The sequence below is a fragment of the Ovis canadensis genome, chromosome 19 (genome assembly GCF_042477335.2).
Source record: "Ovis canadensis isolate MfBH-ARS-UI-01 breed Bighorn chromosome 19, ARS-UI_OviCan_v2, whole genome shotgun sequence".
Lineage (NCBI taxonomy): Eukaryota > Metazoa > Chordata > Mammalia > Artiodactyla > Bovidae > Ovis > Ovis canadensis.
Window position 1 is genome coordinate 52,349,921 of NC_091263.1, and position 20,801 is coordinate 52,370,721.

Consider the following 20,801-nt stretch of genomic DNA (forward strand, 5'->3'; position numbering starts at 1 on the left):
CAAGTCACTAGATACTGTTTCCAAATCAGTATTATGATGATAACGCCAAATAATAAGCAACTCAAAAAGAACGTCATTTCACTGCTTGACAGTTACTTTTTAAACAATGATTACTGCCAAAATGCCACCTGAGACAGACAAGTAATTAATTGATGCCTGAAATTTACAATGTGTAGCATTTAAGATTTAAAGTAATTCCTCTTCTGGTTAGTGTCTTCTTTCCCTCTAAACCAAGAAAATGAACGAAATCATGCCCAGTCAGAATTTATGCCAGTATTAGTCTAAAGCCTGGAGAGATTTCGCACTGTGGGGGAGAGCAAGTTATACATCAAAATATTCACTCAAGGTAACTTGCTTCCTTTTTTTTTTTTTTTTTTTTTTGGCCTTTGTGTTAAAAGTCACAGGTGCTAACTCTTTAGAGCACTGTTGAAGAGCATTATTGATGTTTTTACTTCATATATGCGAATAAAGTTTTATGCATACTGATTTCTAGCTAGAGGTGATATACCCTTCACTGTCACGTATTTGCATGTACAGCTCTTCCTCTCAGAAACAGAGAAAACCAGGAGAAAGAACTCAATTTGACTAAGGAAACTGAAACAACCAAATCCGTCTTCCATAAGAGCTTCAGACCGAAGAAGCAGGGTACTGGGGGGTGGGGGTGGGGGGCAGAAATATTGGAAAATAATAATATCAAACCTGGATTGAAAACTCAGACCCGCTTCTTGGGGCTCACTGAATCCACCCCAGTGGAGATCAAATCAGCCGGACTGCTGCCCGTTTCCTCTTGCCCATCACCATCGAAATGTTGCCATTTGCGAGAAACTCATAGAAGTTGAATCAAAGTGACTTTTGGGAAGAGATGTCAGTATCTCCGGCAGTGTGCTCCGGAAATGTGTAACTACACGCTAGTCAACGTTTCTCATTGAGCACCTCCCTCTCCCTTCACTTTCGACTTCCCCTTAAGATGGGGACAGTTTTTGAAAATCTGAGAGAGAGAAATAAATAAGAGCATCCCGTCCCGGTTGCCGACGGGGATTCCGGCGCCCGGGGAGGAAGGCGGGCACCCCGCACCCTGGCGCTAAGCGATCTCCGCCCGCAGGTCGCTAAGTTTCTCCGTCCCGGTTTTCCAGCACCCTCCCGACCCCGGAGGGGAAGGGGCGGCAGCCCGGGCCGGATCCGCGCCACCTGGAACCCGGGGCCTTTTTCGCTCGAGGACCGCGCCCCGCGCAAGTGCCCGCCTGCGAGACCCGCCCAAGCGCGCGTGGGTGTTGAAGTTTGCGGGGACCCCACGCGAGGCGCCCCCTCAGTGCCGTGTCCCCCGACTCTCGGGCTCAACCCGGGCCGGACGCCCCCTCTCCCCGCGCCTCCCCCGAGGAGAGCGAGCCCACCCCCAGCGGCAACAGAGGGAACGGGGCGGCGGGGGCCGCGGTCGCCGTCCCCCAGGAAGCGCCGGGGGTTCGGACCCCGCGTGGCTCCAGCCGCCCCGGCGGCGCCCGGGCGAGCTCACCTGGCGTCTGGCGGCCTCCGGGGCGGCCTCTGGGCGTGGGCCGGGCGGGGGCGGCAGGGGGCGGGGGGCAGGCTGCGGGGGCCGGGGTTGCACCGGGGCCGCCGCCGCCCGCCTGGCCTCGCCGCACACGCGCTGGCCGTGGCCGCCCCCGGGGCGTGCGGGGAGCGCGGGTCCCGCGGCGGCGGCGGCGGCGGCGCAGCGCGGCTCAGGCGGCGGAGCGGGCGGCCGCGGGCGCCGCCGCCTCCTCCTCCATGGCTGTTTACCCGGCTGCATTGTGGGAGTTTGACCTCCGCCGCCGCCAACCGCCGCCTCAGCTTGCGCCGCCGCCGCCGCCGCCGCCGCGCACGCCATGGGAGCCGTGACTGACGGTGAGGTCCGCTCGCCGCCGCCCCGGCCCGCTCCCCGGAGCCGCGCGGCCTCCCCGGCCCCCGCCGCCGCCTCCCTCGAGACCCCCGGCCTCCCCCGCCGCTTCCGGGAGCCCCTCGGCTTCCCCGACCGGGTCCCTCGGAGACCCGGCCTTTCCCGGTCGCTTCCCCCGAGCTCTTCAGCCTCTCCCCGGAGCCTTCCCTGTCCCCCCTCGGAGCCCCTCGGGCTCTCCGGCCGGCTCTCCCGAGATCGCGCGGGGCGTGGGGCGGGTGCGCCGGGAGGATCGTCTGGGGGCCGCGAGCACACGTGGGGGCCTGAGCAGGCTGGCAGCCAGCGATGCGCGGGTGGGTGGTACCCGGAAGGGGTCCGGGCTGTCGGAGGATGTGGTGAGGGAGCACTGGGTGGGGGCGCTGGGGTCCGAGGGGCGGCGAAGGGGAGAAAGGGCTGGAGGCCTTGCCGTTGGGGGTCCGGAGGACCTAACGAGGGGCTAGAAGAGACTGCGAACTCCGAAGAGGTGGCCGGGGGGTGGGGTGGAGATCGCGCCAGGTTGGACAGCTGGGAGAGGTCTCCGGAGAGTATTGCAGGGGTGTCGGTACAGAGGATGACACCTGGAAAGTGTCTGGGAAGGTCCCCTAGACAGTGGATCGCACGGAGGCCTGAGAGCTAGCCCTGGGTTGGGGGTAGGGAGAGGGAACTGGGGATAATATCAAGAAAGAGTGGTTGTGGACGGAGTGTTTGGAAGACAGCCAGGGGCTGTGCCTAGGAGATTAAGAAGAGCCAGTATAGGGATGGGGCCACCTCGGGTAGATCAGTGGAAGACTCATTTGTGTGTGCATGTCTTGGGGAGGGTGGTTTGTCCCCTGAAATGGACTGGGGAGGGAGAGGTAGGGGCTGAGTTTCTGGCAAGTTGTGAGGTCAGTTTAGGAAGATGGACCCATGTAAGGAGGGGCCCAGGAGGTAGTCTACAGATTGAGAGCAGAATTAGGGTGACACCTTGGGGAAGGTGGACAGACATAAGCATGATGGGCAACTGGAGGGAGAACCTAAGAAGCTATCCAGTTAGGGAGTGAAGAAGTCCGTTGACATTTGGGAAGGGGAGATCTAGGGGCACTGGGTCTGTTTGAAGAGTGGCCAGTAGATGCCTGTAGAGTGGCCATTTCTGAAAAGTTGGAGGTAGACAAGGTCTCCACATGAAAGGACCAGGCCATGGGCAAAAGACTAACAGGCCCAAATTTGTGCCCATGACAGGGAGTAGTTAGATGGAGGCTCTTCAAGATCCAGTTAAAACTTAGCTTCACTCCAGTTAATTTTTTTCAGTAGGTATGTATCCCATCTGGGCTAAGTCTTGGGATTATAGCCCCGAGCCAACAGGCAAGACCTCTTCCTTCTCTGAGGTCACAGTCTGGTGGAAAAGACACATGAGATAATACGTTCTCATGGTGGAAAATGTTACTACAGAGGAAGTAGAAGGTTGGGAATTGTAGAAATACATAACAAAAATTGTTTATCCATTCTCAGAGATCAGAAAACCTCCTGAAACGGTTACCCTTAATCTCACTTTTGAAGGATAAGTAGATGTATTAATTGTTGCCCTGGTATTCCAGGTGGAGAACCACTTGTGCAAAAGGTCACAAAGTTTTGGAAAACTCAAAGGTAACAAATATTGGCTAGAAGTTAGAAAGTTATGAGCCAGACATTTTTGATGGTTATGGGACACCATTAAAAGATTTTAGCATTGGTGTGATGTTATTCAGATGGCATTAAAAACAACAACCACACTCTACTCTGAATAATAATGAAGGGAAGGGAAAGTGAGGCGTTAATTGGCCTCTCTCCTTTCTAACATCTATAGCATATTGATAGTATGCCAAGCATGTTCTAATTACCATCCCCACTTTTCACATGACGCTGGAACACAAGGAGGTTAACTCAACCCTGGGTTGCACAGGTAGCAAGCTATAGAACCTGAGCTCAAAGCCAAAGGACCAACTGCCATGGTTCCTAGAGAGAAAGGATGGGGACTGAGACCAAGAGGGATGGCAGAGAAGCAGACAGATGGAAAAGAAACTGATGAGGTCGAATGTTAGGAGACTGAGTGGATGTGAGAGGAAGGGCCAAGGATTATTCCAGGTTTCTGATTGGAGTGACTATGTGCTTATTAGTGCTACAGCTCTATTCATCGAGGTAGAGAACGGCAAAGGAAAGAGAGCTTTTTGTCAGAGGGAGGTGAAGAGGAAGATGAGTTCTAATGCACTGGTTGCAGTCAAGTGCCCATTACATCCAAAGAGATCATCAGAATCCCCACTCTGCCATTCATAAGCAGTCTGACCTTGTGCAGGTTAATTAACCTCTTTGAGCCTCAGTTTCATTCCTTGTAAATGGGGATAATAAAATCTACTTCATAGGCTGGTTTTGAGAATTAGATGCAGCAAAATTTGTGAAGTGCTTTGCACTGAGACTGATACACAGTAATGTCCAGTAAATACTATTAAATGTCAGAGTTGGTTTACTTGCCTCTCCTCCACTTTCTTTTGATGAGGACTGTGCCTTCTCCCATTCTTTATCTGCACAGATTTCCCCTTCCTGCCTTTTCTGCCTGGTGACTGTCCATTTATTCTTCAGGATCCATATCAAATATTCTCCTCTGCTCTTTTCGAAAACCAGTTGATCTTTCACCTGTTAACCGCATTATCTTATTATATTTCTGCTATACCTCTCAATATACTTAATTTACTTATATGATGTGTTCCAGAAAATATTTAAAGTGGCTAATTATAATGAGAAAACATTGAAATAAATGGATGATAGGGTCTTCCCAGGCAGTCAGGTGGTTAAGATTCCACACTTCCAATGCAAGGGGCACAGGTTCAATCCCTGGTTGGGGAACTAAGATCCCACATGCCTCACAAGGTGGCCCTTGGAAGTGATCGGAGAGTTTCAAGTGGTCATCTTTTGGATCATTCCGGGTTTCTGTGTCGAGAATGAGTTATAGGAAGGCAAGAATGGAAGCAGGGAGGCCAAAGAGAGGTGGTCCAAGTGAGAAACCAGGTTGGCTCTAATTAGGATGATGGCAGGGGAAGACTGAGGAGTGGGTGGCCTCCACACCCTCAGCCTCCTGAAGGGTTCTTGGAGAAGTTCCAGTACCTGTTTCTGGAGACTTGAGGAAGGCGGATGTCCTCTTGCCAATCGGAGTGCCTGGTCAGGTGCTGTGCCTTCATGTAATCCTTACATCCGGGTTTGCCTATCCAACTGGACTGGGAGCTCTTGGAAGAGAAACTCTTTATATCCTGTGCAAGGACACAATGGTTAGTTGGAGGAATAATCTGCCCTCCTCTAAGGGAAGGAGAGAGATACTACGTTGCTGTCTATAGATATTGAACTTAGATGGCATCACCAACTCAGTGAACATGAATTGGAGTGAGCTCTGGGAGACTGAAGAACAGGGAAGCCTGGCGTGCTGCTGCCACCAGCTTGCAAAGAGATGGACACGACTTAGAGACCTTAGTGAACAGCAACAACTGAACTAGAAATGTTATCCCTAGAAGCATCATCTGTGCATGGACAAGTGGAGGTCCTGGGAAGTTAATGGCTTATAGTCACAAAGCCATTCTCTCTCCTTCCTTGTTGCCACCCCAGCATTTTGGCTGACTGGAAAAACAGTTTAGATGTTGTCACTGTTAATGTAAACTATGGTCACAGTTTGTATTTTGTATGTTAATTTAAAGGGTGTTAAACAGTGTTAGTACCCTAATAGAAGGCATTTCAGAAGCACTCTTTGCAGTACAGAGAACATTAGGTATATGTCTTGATCTGCCAGAGCAACAGATGGATGATGAGAAGGGCAGTAGGGAGCGGGAGGTGGCTGTACACTCCATTTAATAGAGCTTGTTGGTTTTGACAAGTGTTGCTTTTTTTTTTTTTTTTAATTAGAAAGTATAATGCATGGATAATATGCCTGTTAAAACTTGAAATAAAGGTTTTTAACATGCCCGTGAACAACATGACAGAATAATGGAATGCCACTGTGACTTTCTAATAATTGTGTATATTTTCCTCTAACTACAGAGATGACACTTTCCATCTGTAAAAGGAAGATAATAATACATGCTTTATTGGGTTTTTCCACGGATGAAGTGGGATTAATATATGTAAAGCACTTCAAAGTTGAGTGACCATTTAATTGATTGTCCATACCAGGACACTTTTCAGAGTGAAAGGAAGCAGGAGGTATGGTCATCAGATAGGAGTGTACAAACACTGTGTCTGCTGCTGTTCCTATTTCAGTTGTTGATCCAATGTTAATTACACATTTGTAGCCAAAGGGTTTGTTTGACTTTTTTTTTTCTCCCCTATAAGTACCAATGGATTTGCCCACTTTGTTCTCTCATCTGTGGTCCCAGCACAGGGGTTACTGAAGCAGTTCAAATATTAAATAATATTTCTTTAGCCAAGATAAAAGGCATCTCAAAGTGTGGTTGGAGTTTCAACCTTGACTTGATTAGGGTCATACTCTAAACATTTAAATACATTTAGAGAAAAACCAGAGATGGTGAGGGACAGGGAAGCCTAGCACATTGTAGTCCACGGGGTCACAGAGAGGCGGACACGACTTGGCGACAGAATAGCAACAACAGAGAAAAACAAAGGACCTCAACATTGATTTTTCTGCTTTTCTTTTTTCATTTTTAATGTAATTTTGGCTTTTGTCATTTACTTTGGCATGAGCAGTTTATTTAGACTGGGCCTGAGTGTCTCCGGAGACCTTACTCTCTCCACTTGACTTTTTTGTGCCTTAACATTGGTGGCCTTAATAGTTGTTTTAATGATTTTAAACTTCTTGAAAGGAGGGGCTCGGTGTTATTTTACCAGGAGGAATCCAATGCAGTGGGATATACGTAGTTCAGCTTAATATCCCATAAGCCGTGGTGATCTAGTGATGAACGTAACAGGAATCTGCACATGCGTTGTTTTGACATGGCCTTAGTCCCTCCTCTTGTTAACAGGTCAAGTCAAACCAGTTTTCTTTTTTGTTGTTAACACATCGCAGATTTATTAAAGAACACTAATGAGAATTTTCAATACAGAATAAATGAAGAAAAATACCTCAAAATGACCAGTAAGTTCTCTATCCAAATAACGACTGTTAATACTGTGAGGAAGAAAAGTGGTACATGTCAGGAAATTCAAGAAGAAATGCCCCAAGGGACAGTGAAATCCTTCCCCTCTTCACCTTCCATAGCTCAGCCCCAGTGGCAGTTCCTGTAAGGTGTTTCTTGTGTCCCCTTCCAGAGTGATTATTAAATGCCATCAAAGGTAAAGAGCATCTTCTCTGGTGTCAGACTCCTGAGTGTGAGTCCCAGCTCCGCTCCTGCTTCTTATGGTATTTAATTTGCACAAGTAACTTCCAGTCCCTTCATTGGTAAAATTGGGGTAATAATGGCCACTTTACTGGGCTCTTGTGAGACTAAATGAGCATATGGTAAGCATTAGTTAGTTGGTGTACCAGTATGCATATGTAAAATTTTATACAAATATTTGCATGCTGTTCTGAACTATACTTCCATAATTAATGATATATCTTTGAGTTCTTTCTAATACCTTTTGGGGCTCCTCCTACCTTATTCTTATGTGATGTTCTAGTTTTTTAATCAAACCCCTTCTAAATGTTTGTTGTTATTTTCCTTTTCTTTTTTTAACTTTTATAAATAGTATGACAGTGGAGATATCTGTATAGTTGTCTTTGTACACAGTGGGTGTCACTTCTAGAAGACAGGTCAAAAGTATCTGTATTTTTAATACAAATTGCTACATTGGTTTCCTAGTAGCCAGCTGTTTTTTCCTCTGTAATCTTATCTCCAGTTATCCCTTCCTGTGGTTTTCAGTTTGTATCCAAAGTGTTTAGGAACAGTAAGAAAAAGCCAGCGGTTCATTTGTGTACTTTCAGAATATCTTGCTAAAGAGCCTTTAGAAGGGAAATGCTGATCCTCACTGAGAGATCACAGGATTGCTATCTCTGAAAAGCAGGTGAGATTGGGAGCTGTGAGGTCTAGCAGACTGGGAGGTACATTTGACAGTCGCTTCCCTGATGGCTCAGAGGTTAAAGCATCTGCCTGCATTGCAGCAGACCTGGGTTCGATTCCTGTGTTGAGAAGATCCCCTGGAGAAGGAAATAACAACCCACTCCAGTATTCTTGCCTGGAGAATCCCATGGACAGAGGAGCCTGGTGGGCTAAAGTCCATGGGGTCACAAAGAGTCAGACACGACTGAGCAACTTCACTTAACCCTAGGAGGAAGTTACATGACAGGCTCTTACCTGTTGTCAAGCCTTGACCTGTCCCTAAAGTAAGAGTTTTACTTTACTAAGTGGGAACTTAGCCCACTATTATCTTCCAAATTGTCCTTCTCTTTCCTTTTTTGAACCTCTGCTCCAAGAGGCTATGAAAACTTGTTCTGTAATCAAGGTTTTAATAGCCACTTTGAGGGAGTAACAATTAGTTTGTGAAAGCAGTGTTAGTGTGGGTTTATGAGAGACTGTCCTTTCCACACTAAAATGAGAAAACAACTGCGATGGCTATGTCAGTCAACCAGAGGCTTGGAAATGGAGAGTTGGTTTAATAACTGTAAAGGAGTCATTTCTTCCAGCCTATTTATGAAAAGTTAGGTATTAAAATCTAACCCTTTAAAATGGTTTTCTTGAGACCTCTTTAGCATGTTAAGCAGTTTTATATTCTAGTTAGAGGATGGCATATAAGACAGGAAAGGGTCTTAAAAAATACATCCCAGTTTTTCAAATAAATATTTGCTTATCATCATGCTTGTGTCATAACTGATTTGAAAGTGATTTTGAATGGCAGACATTTTATAGGGTATACTTATGGTACCCATATAACTGAATCCAATAAGAAATCTTCATACAAGCCTAAAATCTGGTGGAAAGCCACCATTCTTGGAGCAGATATTAGGTATTTGGGGTTAAACGCTTTTCCGAGGTGGTTTTGATCCTCGTACTTAGTAAAGAAAGGGATCGTGACAACTACGGAATGACGTTGATAACATCACTAATTTCTAAACCAACTTCACTATTTTTACAGGTAGGCCAACGGCCTCCTGACTTAATATTAGTATTCAGATTGCTTACAGAGAGCTTCAAGCATGATAATAATTAATGAAGTAAAAGCATATAGTAAATAGAACATGTTTAGGTATGTCAGTCTAGAGCTAATTGATGAGGTACAATTATAAATAAACAACGCTCATGTCATACATGCCAGGAACCATCAGCAGCTGGCCATCCTTAAATTTAAAAAGAGCAGAGAAATTTCAGACAGGCAACTTACCCTTTTAATTTGTTGCTGTTGGAGCTGTGCTCTGTACTTTATGTATATATATATAATTTCAATCCTCTTCATCCCCACAGACATTCCTAAGCAGCAACTACTTATGCTGACCTTAGAGCATGAAGCTTGAGACAAGCAAATTCGTGACAAATCATAACTGTGCAGAACTTTCTATGCATCTTATGTATCAGTATATAGATGTATCTATAGATATAGCTCCAGCATTTATTCAGTTTCACATTACTTTGGGAATTAAATTTAACATGAAGATAAGAATAACTTTTCTTTTTTCTTTTTTGTTTTCCTACAGTGAACAGGCACTTGTATACTTTTATTTCCATAAGGTTTCACAGCAGTCCTATGAAGTGGATTGTTTTATTCCCATTTTTACAGATGAAGTTAAAAGTTGGTCACGCATACCAAGTAAATACTGCGGACTAACCAGAACACTGGTCCCAGTTTTTGACGTGGGGTCTGGCTGTGAAGAAATGCTCTGTAGACGAAAGAGCGATCAGGCTCAAGCAGGAGAAAGACCCTAAGGGCCTGACAGCACGCCCGCTGTGCTCCAGAACTGATCAGCCTGCACTGCTCGTGCCAGCCAGATGGTCCTGGCTCCTGCCTTTTCCTAACCAAGTCTCTGTTGAGCCCTCGTCTGCCTTCCAGAACCTGGGACTCTGATCTCTGCTTTAATTCACATCCTTTTAGCTCCTTCGGTGAGCATATGCTTTGGGAGCCTCCTAACTAGCCTCCGTGCCTGTGGGCACTTCAAAGTTGCACCCCATTTTGTACACTTGATCCTCCTAGAAAGTCCCTTCACAAATCTCCAGCAATTCCAACTTGTTGCCTGCCAACAGGATCTGAGTCTGCCAGTGTGGCATTCACTACTGTGGACTTCCACAATCTGCCCTCTGACTGCCTGTATGTGCTTGGGTCTTGACATCAGTCTCCAGGCCCCCAGACTTAGTGTCTAGAAGAGTGTTCACATCCCAGACCCAGCCTTGCAATTACCACCTCTGCCTTAGCTCACAGCTTTCTCCCTGCCTATTGCAGGTGAGGTGGAGAGAGACACAATTTTAGGTGGCTTGCTTTCTTTTCCTACCTTCCACTTTTGTTGAAGTATAATTGATACACTAAGAACTACATGTGTTGGGTATAATTTGATGCAGTTGTGTGCTGTTCTTAGCCACTGAGTCATGTCTGACTCTTTGCAACCCTATGGACTGTAGCCTGCTAGGCTCCTCTGTCCATGGGGATTCTCCAGGCAGGAATACTGGAGTGGGTTGCCATACCCTCCTCCAGGGCATCTTCCTGACCCAGGAATTGAACTGTGGTCTCCTGCATTGCAGGTGGATTCTTTACCAGCTGAGCTATCAGATACAAACACCTATGATACCATCACCACAGTCATAGCTTTCTTTATTTTGCAAACATCAACTAACAAATTTTGAGTACTATATGGTTCAAAAATGAAGTAATATAAGACATATTTTCAAAAATATATGACATGGTTCAAAAATCAAGTAATATAAGACATCTTCCAGCCTGTCCTCCAGCTACCCAACTTACACTGTTCAATTCTTTGGTAACTCCTTATATTAGTTTCTTGTATATCATTCCAGTATATCTATGTGAACATCAATACATATAAATATACTTATTTCCCTACATTTATATGAAAAGAAATATGCCATAAATAGGATTCTTCACCTTGTTCTTTTAACAAGTTGTATTAAGTGGTCTTCCTTTCAGTATACACAGTTTTCCTTTCTTTGTTTTTTACAACTTTATATTATCATATTCTTATACCAAAATTTATATATCTTAATCTGCTGCCAATGAGCATGTCATATTGCATATGGTCAAGTATATCTAGGATTTTTGGGGTCAAAGAATACATATTTGAAATTTCCATAGATACTGTTAAAATGCCTTTTAGCTTTTTCTTTTTTTGACCAATGATGGTCATGTATCAGAAGAGCAGCTTTAGGGACTTCCCTGGTGGTCTAGTGGTTAAGACTCCATGCTTCCAGGGAATGGGTTCAGTCCCTGGTCAGGGAACTAAGATCCCACAAGCCAAGGGGGAGGGCCAAAAAAGAGGGGGGGAAAGCAGCTGAAAATTCTCTTTCCCTGTTCCCCCCAAGCTAAAGGAAGCTCTCCTAATCTCCTGCTGTGTGTCGGTGTCACTTAACAGTCTCAGCCTCCTCTGTGTGTGTACATTCGAATTGTGTGTTATGTCTCCAGCTAGAGTGAGGGAACTCTTGTCTTTACTCCATGTCCTCAAGAGGTTAGGCTGGCACCTATGGACACTGCTGCTCATTGATCAGATATTCATGTCTTTTGTCTAGGAAGAGAAATCTGCTATGGACCTGAAGATAAGATGGTTTTATTGAGGGCAGATGTTCCCAGGCAGGCACCACAAATCCAATTTTAAAATATTTACTGAGCATCAGAAATGTAAAGACACAGTATGAGAGACTGGAGAGGAAACAGAAGGAACAGGACATAGGATGGGCCCTGATGAACCTTTTCCCCAAGTTTACTTGGCCTGTATAATGCTTTAAACATTTTTCAAAAATTTTTGTAATTGGGATATTACATACGTATGTAAACAAGTGCACAGATCTTAAGTATACAGCTGAAAAGATCACAAAATGTCCTGGAAACATTTTCAGTTAGTCACCAAACTTTAAAAATCCCTTGAAAAACCAGATCTGGTAATAACCTCTCGCTTTAGGTACTCAATCCTCAATTTCCCTACTCCCTGGTTCCTGCATTCATTTACATTTGAAATCCATTGTCCTCCATAAAGGAGTGTTCCTAGTTATCTGGGAGGAAGATGGGGTTTCCTGGGGGCTTGAAAGAGTAGAGGTAGGAAGATCAAAAATAAACTAAATAGCATCAATTGACCACTGGACTGCTCACCCACTGAAGGTTTACTTTTAACAAAGTTAAAACATGATTGTGACTTTATAAAAAAGTCAATTCCATTTTCTGAATTTTAATCTCTGCCAGGACTGTGTTTTGTCTCAGTCTCCTCAAATAACATTATTGGTGGTTAAAAGAGGAAACCATTAGTTTATATCTTTCAGTGTAAAATTAAAACACTTGATGAATCCGTAGCTGAGCCGTCTGTCACAGCCATGACTCTGAGAACAAAACCCAATTCTAAACATGTTTATCTGATGTTGTCACAGAATAGATTTTAAAACTGGGCAAAAAAAAAATTGGAGCCATCTGCCTTCCAAAGTTTATCTCCACTGCACCTGCACTCAAAAATACTTCTGCCTACACACAGGAACTATTGTTTCAAGATTTTGCTGTTGATTCATCATGCAGGTTCTCTAGGAATTATTCACACTTTAAAAACGATTTTTTAAATGCCTGCATATGGTTGAAAACAAAAATTCTATAAAACCATAAAAATTAAACTGCATCCTCTGTAATACCTCTTATCACAAATAGCCACTATCACCAGTTTCTTATGAATCCTTCCAAAGATATTTGCTGAATACCTAAACACATGTGTGATGGGCACATACATACACAGATGGCTCCTTGTTTACACAAATGGTAGTAAAATATGTGCTTCTCTGCACCTGTGTTATTTTCATTTTACTTAACATATCTAAGGTGATTTTTATGATATTAATATATACATCCACACTGGTTTTTTTTGGCTGAATCTTACTACCTCTTTTTAAAAGCATGAGATTTAGCAATTATCTATTTATGTATATATGTCTGTTTCTTTATTGGCCCCCCTTGTGAGGCATGTGGGATCTTAGTTCCCCAACCAGGAATCGAACCCGTGACCCCTGCGATGGTAGCATGGAATCTTAACCACTGGACTGCCGGGGAAGTCTCTGCATATTATTACACGTAACAACTGTTTTATATTTAGCCAGTCTCTTCCTGGTGAATGTTTAGGTTTGCCATCTTCCTACTACAAGCAGCACTCTTAAGAACAATCCTTTTACATTTATCTTTGTGCATGGGTGCACATATTGGAGAGGGAAATGGCAACCCACTCCAGTGTTCTTACCTGGAGAATCCCAGGGATGGCGGAGCCTGGTGGGCTACCATCTGTGGGGTCGCACAGAGTCGGGCACGACTGAAGCGACTTAGCAGCAGCATGGGTGCACATGCATCTATAGGATGATTTCCTAGAACTGGACTAATGGGGTCAAAAAGCTATATGCATTTGGAATATTATCTGATTGTCCAGCTGCCTTGCAAAGAGCACACCACTTACATACTATCCGTGTATGTAAGTGTGATTTCTCAACACTCTTACCATCGCTTATTATCAGGTCTTTTGATCTTTACCAGTCTGAAAGATGAAAATGATATCTTACTGTGGTTTCAACTTGCACATCTCTTATTATTATGATCCAGCATTATCTTGTCCAGGAAGAACAGTAGCTCACGGCTGCCAAGCAAGCCCACTGCGGCCCTAATTGTTACTCAGCATTGTTATCTGCATTGCTTTTCTATTATCTCTTCTGTTTTTCTTTTCCTTGGAGCAAAAGGGAGACAGACATTAAAAAAAAAAAAAAAAGTCCTCACGTGGAAAGAAACGTTACCGATACAATTACTAAATTACACCCCCCAAAAAATTTCTTTTCTCTGACACTTCTCATTCTCTTTTTCTAGTCTCCCACTATGTCTTTCAATCTTCTTTTCTCTCTGTTCCTTTTACTAGTATCTTACAGTACTCAATGCCATGAATGCTTCAGGCTTTCTTCTGTCTGAACAGGTTTTGCCCACAAAGTTTCTCCAAGAATTATTGACTTATTTCTCTGGTAGTACCTGAAAATTATTTTTACTCTACAGCCTGGCAATAAAATGTCAGTTCTGTGAGGGCAAGGCTTTTCCCTGATATAACCCCAGCCCCTAAAACAGTGCCTGACATGAGACAGTTAATAACTTTCCATATATATACATGGAAATTATATTAAAACCTACCTAATGTAAAATGGTGTTGGAGAAGACTCTTGAGAGTCCCTTGGACTGCAAGGAGATCCAACCAGTCCATTCTGAAGGAGATCAGCCCTGGGATTTCTTTGGAAGGAATGATGCTAAAGCTGAAACTCCAGTACTTTGGCCACCTCATGGAAAGAGTTGACTCATTGGAAAAGACTCTGATGCTGGGAGGGATTGGGGGCAGGAGGAGAAGGGGACGACAGAGGATGAGATGGCTGGATGGCATCACTGACTCGATGGACGTGAGTCTGGGTGAACTCTGGGAGTTGGTGATGGACAGGGAGGCCTGGCGTGCTGCGATTCACGGGGTCACAAAGAGTCGGACACGACTGAGCAACTGAACTGAACTGAATGTAAAACTGACCATTTTAATTCTTTTAAGTACAGTATTTTATGTACAGTTCAGTGGCATCAAGTACATTTACATTTCAGTAGTTTTCTTCTAAATAAATGAATCTGTAGTGGTGTTGCTCATTTGTCCCTGAAAGTGAACAGGAACCAGAAAGTCATTTTAATTCACATTATTCTGTCCTCCAGACGAAGTCATACGGAAGCGTCTCCTAATCGATGGAGATGGTGCTGGAGATGATCGGAGAATTAATCTGCTGGTGAAAAGTTTCATTAAATGGTGCACCTCAGGATCTCAGGAAGAAGGGTATTTCATGTTGCTGCCATTTCTATACTAATGTCCTACTGTGATTTTTTTTTTAGACCATACATATAGTGCTGTCAGTTTTTCATATTTTCACTCATTAACAGAGTCCAGAGTAGGTTTTTCTAGCCTTCCCTTCAGAGGCTACTTTTATGTTTATTAAAATGTGCAGAAGGTGCAGTGATAAGAATTGAGGGTTAAATTCAGACTTAATACTTTGGTCCCTTTTAAAAGCAAATAAGTGTTTAGTAAGACAAAATACTTACATGAAATTTTCTCTATTTTTTAAAAAAAGTACTAATAAAGTTGCTGCAAGGTTTTATATATTTGATAAATTTCTAACTTAGAGTTTTTTCATCATTTGAATTAGCTTTTCACATAGATAAATAATTATATAGAATGAAAAAATTGAGAACAATTGTGATGATAAAAACCATCTTAAAACATTTTAAAAAAGGATACTAAGCAAAATTCAAAAAATAGTTGTCTGAATTAAACTTATATTGCTAACAACTACAGTCCCATCTTTACATTTATAACTAATACAGTTTATAAATTCAAGTAAACCACATTTGGAAAAAGAAAACCTAAAGGACGGATATTTCAAATTGTTTTAAATAAAGCATATTCTCTCAGAACCTGGCATAATTTACTTAGCAAAGGTGTGCCTGCATTGTAATGATTCAGCTGGAAATCCACAAAATGTTTATTCTCTTTCTTTCTCTTTTATGTTAGATACAGCCAGTACCAACGTATGCTGAGCACGCTGTCCCAATGTGAATTTTCAATGGGCAAAACTTTGCTAGTATATGATATGAATCTCAGAGAAATGGAAAATTATGAAAAAATTTACAAAGAGATAGGTAAGGAAACAAAGTAATTGTTTCTGTCTATAATTTTAATTTTTATGGGCTAAGGGAAACAATATTTACTAACATTTTTCTCTGGTTAGTGGTAAAATAATAACAATATTAATAGAAAGAATATATTCTAATATGAGATTATACTTTGAGTTACAGCTTTGTTTTAAATGCCAGCATCTGTTTTATTAGCAAGGAAACTAAATTTAAAAACACAGTTAAAAACTGAAAATGGAGATTATACATGTTGTTATAAGTATCTTAAAAAAACCTTTTTATATAGAATGTAGCATTGCTGGAGCCCATGAAAAAATTGCTGAGTGCAAAAAGCAAATTCTTCAAGCAAAACGAATACGAAAAAATCGGCAAGGTAAGGGTTTTGTGGGATGTAGTGAGCAACTTCACTTGCACTCTTCACTTTCATGCATTGGAGAAGGATATGGCAACCCACTCCAGTGTTCTTGCCTAGAGAATCCCAGGGATGGGGGAGCTTGGTGGGCTGCCGTCTCTGGGGTCGCACAGAGTCGGACACGACTGAAGCAACTTAGCAGCAGCAGCAGCAGTGTGCAAATACTTCATTACTGACTAGTATTTTCATGCAGCTTTTACCGTGGTGAGATGAAACCTTCAGTAGAATCAACCTAAATTATAAAAAAGAATTAGGAGACAAACTTAATTCTTTAAAACTATACTATTTTTTAAAATAGCAGAGAAGGAAGGCCATGGTAAAAAAAAAAAAAGTTGGACTGTGTTGATTAAACAAGTATGTTTTTAAGTTTTTTTTTTTTTTTTTTTTTACTGCTCTCATACCCCTTTGCCTAAATAATGTTATACAAGTACATTAGATTTAAGACTTTGTGTTTTGTGTGGGTTAATGGAATTACGTTAAAAAAAAGAAAGAAAGAAATAAGCCCAGTGACTTTTTTTGTTAAGGACTATACAAGCAGACATTTACAATCTGCTTGGATTTTATTAGAATAGGAAGGTTAAACTTTAGTTTTCTTCTCATCTCTTTTGTTCTTAATTAAGATCTGCCTTATTTTAGTTCATATCAACTAGTTCAAAATAATTTTCATGGCAGAGGCATTGCTCCTCCTATAAGATAAATTGAAAGGAAGATTAAAAATATAATGGAAAGTCACAACTGTGACATATACATGAAAGATATAGAAAATGTTAATTATTTTGGAGTTGTGGAGTTTTACCATTTAGGTTTTGTTGTTGTTGTTTATATTGAACATGTATTATTTTATAATCCAAAAATATTTTATTAAAAATCACACTTATATTGAATTAATACACTGTCAACAAACAATTTTACTTTTTAATGAGTTAATTAAGATGATGTTCAAATCCTTATTTTTTAAAAGATGGTTTTTTAATTCAGTCTAAAATGCATGTGGTCAGGTTGCAGTGGCCAATTTAGAGCAGGATATACCAACTTATTTAAGAACTAATATCAATTGTAAAATCATTAAAAAAAATTTTACAGTGTTTTGATAGATTAATAAGGCTTTTAAGTAAATGCTGCCATATATCATTTCATAGGAAAAGTTAACAAGAGATACATGACTTATCTTGGAGGTCTTAGTGGAGCAGAAAAACAAAGTTCCTGAATTATAAATCATTTCTAAGTTTATGAGATATTTACCTTTGAAATGAGTGAGAAGTATAATTTCCCCTTGTCTAAGATTTGAAATTAATTGTAGGATACCTTGTTAATTAATTATAGATCACCTTGTTGGACTTCCCTGGTGGCTCAGATGGTAAAGTGTCTGCCCGCAACTCGGGAGACCTGGGTTCGATCCCTGGGTCGGGAAGATCCCATGGAGAAGGAAATGGTAACCCACTCCAGTACTCTTGCCTGGAAAATACTGAGGAGCCTGATAGGCTACTGTCTATGGGGTTGCAAAGAGTGGAACACGACTTCACTTTCACTTTCACTTTGTCGGTCTTCTATTTGCAGGGCAAATAATAAGATTCTCTCAAGTTCAGAATCAGTCTACTTGATGATCAGTAATGACTTAAGTTCACTTTCTCTTATGCTAGTCCTTTGTATTCTACCCAGGGATACGTAAATGGAAAGACAGAGTAGGAGCTAAAATCCTTGTTTGGAATATACTTTTGAAGTCATGAATTGTCACAGTTATAATTGAATGAAAGGAAGCTGACAATACTCCGCTTATCCTTCAATGTTTCCACTTCTTTATCTACTAGGAAAAGAATTAGGAGAGATTTGTGATGTTAGACACTTTGTTTTGATATCCAGGTTTGAAATATCTTATTTTGGTAAATATTTTTGTATCTTTCAGAATATGATGCACTGGCAAAAGTGATCCAGCATCATCCAGACAGGCATGAGACATTAAAGTAAGTTTAGAGCTTTACTTTGAAAAGAGCCAATCTTTATACATAAATGTTTACATACTAGTATACACATTCCATTTCTATGGGAATATATCATATGTTTCAAAAAATAAGGGTCAACCCTAAAAATTACAGATTCTAATACCACTTGATTAGATTTTCCTTCTGCTAACCTTGCTGCCTATAGTTCTAAAATAAATGCATGTAATATGTATCAATACAAAAACAGATAAATAGAATATGGTCTACTCATATAGAATACTAAATAGGAGTTATAGAGAATTTGGAAATAAACACTTTCCAAACACCAATTTAAAAAATAATCAGTGAATAGGAAAACAGAAGATATATATAATGAATTTTAAATTATTAATAAGTTTCTGAAATATATACAGAATAATAATCATTTATAAAAGTTAGAGCCCTCCAAATATTCTATCCTGATGCTGTATGTTATTGAGAATCAAATATATGCATAAAAAAGGATTGGTATAATATAAGGATTGCCTGAATGGAAAGTAAAGGAGGGAAAAAGGCCTGGTTCAGAGGAAAGTGAAAGTGAAGTCGCTCAGTTGTGTCCGACTCTTTGCGACCCCATGGACTATAGCCCACCAGGCTCCTCCCTCCATGGGATTCTCCAGGCAAGAGTACTAGAGTGGGTTGTCACTTCCTTCTCCAGGAGATCTTCCCGACCCTGGGATCGAACCCAGGTCTTCCGCATTCCAGGCAGACGCTTTAACCTCTGAGCTACCAGGGGTTAAAGTTCAAAGGGTATTTAATTATTCTGCAATTTAGCACATTTACTGCCCCCCCAAAAAAGTTTTGAATTATGACAAAATGTTAAAAGGGTTTGATATGCTATTGTCAAGTTTTCCTATACTTTAAAAATTATCTAAAATTTAATTTTAATGAAAAGTAGTACATATTTAGAAGTTAAGGAATCACCCTTAGTTTTAAAAGTCTCATCATAATGGACGTTAGAGCTCCTTATCCTTTATATAAGTACTATTATTTAGTAACTGAAAAATTAGATATTAATTATGAATTCTTTTCTCCCAATTAGCAAAACATAACACTTTCATTTTTTTTTCAGAGAACTAGAGGCTCTGGGAAAAGAATTAGAACATCTTTCACATATTAAAGAAAGTGTTGAAGATAAGGTATTTGCATGTGGTATCATTAGTCTTTGTGTTCTGTATTGGTTTATAGATCATTTGTGTGTTAATTTTTTTTCTTACTAACACAGCTGGAATTGAGAAGGAAACAGTTTCATGTTCTTCTTAGTACCATCCATGAACTTCAGCAAACACTGGAAAGTAAGTAACGTGACTGTAAAATGAATGTTCGTGTAGATTTTATTTTTTAAAGATTAACTTATTTTACTGCATCAGGTCTGAGTTGCAGCATGCCAACTCTTAGTTGCATCATGAGGGATCTAGTTCCCTAATCAGGGATCAAACCCAGTTCCCCTGCATTGGGAGCACAGAGTCTTAGCCACTGGACCACCAGGGAAGACCCTATGTAGGTATTTTAATGACATGGGGAACTTCTTTTTAAATTGAAGTCTCTCACATAAATTTTGCATTTTGATTCAGCTAATGTGTGCTTAGTCACTCAGTCATGTCTGACTCTTTGTGATCCCATGGACTGTAGCCCACCAGGCTCCCCTGTCCATGGGACCCTCCAGGCAAGAACACTGAAGTGGGCCGCCATTCCCTCCTCCAGGAATTCAACTTATAACAACAACCAAAGCAGAACTTCTCAAAACCAAACCCCGTTGTGTGGGTCAGTTGCAATCATAGGCTGCCATTTTGCCATTTTTGCTTTAAATATATTCACTTATAAAGGACAAAAATGTTTTCATATATTCATCAGACATATAGTTTAAGCAAATTTGATTAGAGTTTTACGTTTCTTTTTCGACTGCAGATGATGAAAAGCTGTCAGAGGTAGAAGAAGCTCAAGAAGCAAGCATGGAAACTGATCCTAAACCATAGACCAAGTAATCACTCTCCATCCCCAAGAATGTTGAAGTAGCAATGTGATCTCAGTGTGTTTAGAATTTGTTGTGCTCTCGAGATATGTAAAGTTTTGGCAGTGAACTATTTTGCTTTTAAATGTTAATGCAGAGTTCATTCATATTTCTTCACACAAAGGAAGATGACTTCATTATATATTTGCTTTTACTGAAATGTCTTTTTTGTATTTAAAAGGTGGGAAGCAACATCCAAAATAAATGTTGAATAAAATGTTTTTAAGCCAAATATGTTTGTACTCATTGGCATTCTAGGTAGTTTTTAATTGGTAACATTGATTTGCTCACAAAATAAATGGAAGATAGTAAGAAGGTGGCATTTCTGGAGGGTACATGAGAAAATGAGTCAGTTTTTGGAAATTGTTACCACTTTTGAAAATGAAGACTATGAACAGGCTCTCAGGAGAGCTGTGAACTTGTTAAATTATGTACAGAACGTTTGTGGTGTATGCTTACTGTGAGAGAGGTTCCGTGATAAGAAGAATCACTGTGCTAAGAAGTAATTATAAGATGCAAAGTCAATCAAAATATGTTACTTTCTAGATCTCTGTCCTTGATACTTGAGATATATGGTTGGTAAATGTTTTGGTAAAACATTTTCTCTCTATTGTTTTCTTCTGTAGGAGTCATTTTCAAGAGTCTTGCAAGAAAGGATTTCATGATCTTTTTATAAATTTAAGTCTGAATCAC

The 20,801-nt window shown here is 41.3% G+C and overlaps 2 protein-coding genes across 7 annotated transcripts in view; one reads left to right on the forward strand and one right to left on the reverse strand.

The window, feature by feature from the left end:
* ATXN7 (ataxin 7) overlaps positions 1 to 1,829 on the reverse strand; it is a 136,507-nt gene extending 134,678 nt beyond the window's left edge. Inside the window, exon 1 of one of the 2 annotated variants that reach the window (XM_069561771.1) lies at positions 1,511 to 1,829. The gene's annotated coding sequence lies outside the window, so the exon portion shown is untranslated. Of the gene's footprint in view, positions 1 to 699 lie in introns of both variants that reach the window. The other variant, XM_069561770.1, reaches the window with a different exon arrangement.
* THOC7 (THO complex subunit 7) lies at positions 928 to 20,340 on the forward strand. 5 transcript variants are annotated; one of them, XM_069561778.1, is made up of 8 exons: positions 928 to 1,102; positions 14,735 to 14,852; positions 15,585 to 15,712; positions 15,993 to 16,079; positions 18,022 to 18,079; positions 19,170 to 19,236; positions 19,323 to 19,392; positions 20,006 to 20,340. In XM_069561778.1, the coding sequence occupies exons 3-8, from the start codon at positions 15,604 to 15,606 to the stop codon at positions 20,071 to 20,073; spliced, it is 459 nt and encodes a 152-aa protein (XP_069417879.1). In that variant the 5' UTR covers positions 928 to 1,102; positions 14,735 to 14,852; positions 15,585 to 15,603; the 3' UTR covers positions 20,074 to 20,340. The 5 variants fall into 5 exon arrangements, with proteins under 5 accessions (XP_069417879.1, XP_069417878.1, XP_069417876.1 ...); XM_069561777.1 differs by having other exon boundaries at positions 940 to 1,264; XM_069561775.1 differs by lacking the exon at positions 928 to 1,102 and adding an exon at positions 1,573 to 1,878.
* Positions 20,341 to 20,801: the final 461 nt, after the last annotated feature.

Excerpts from the sequence above, each read along its gene's own strand:
- THOC7 (XM_069561775.1), top strand. Across the intron at positions 16,080-18,021 it reads AATACGAAAAAATCGGCAAG|AATATGATGCACTGGCAAAA; the intron begins GTAAGGGTTTTG and ends TGTATCTTTCAG. Across the intron at positions 19,393-20,005 it reads ACTTCAGCAAACACTGGAAA|ATGATGAAAAGCTGTCAGAG; the intron begins GTAAGTAACGTG and ends TTTCGACTGCAG.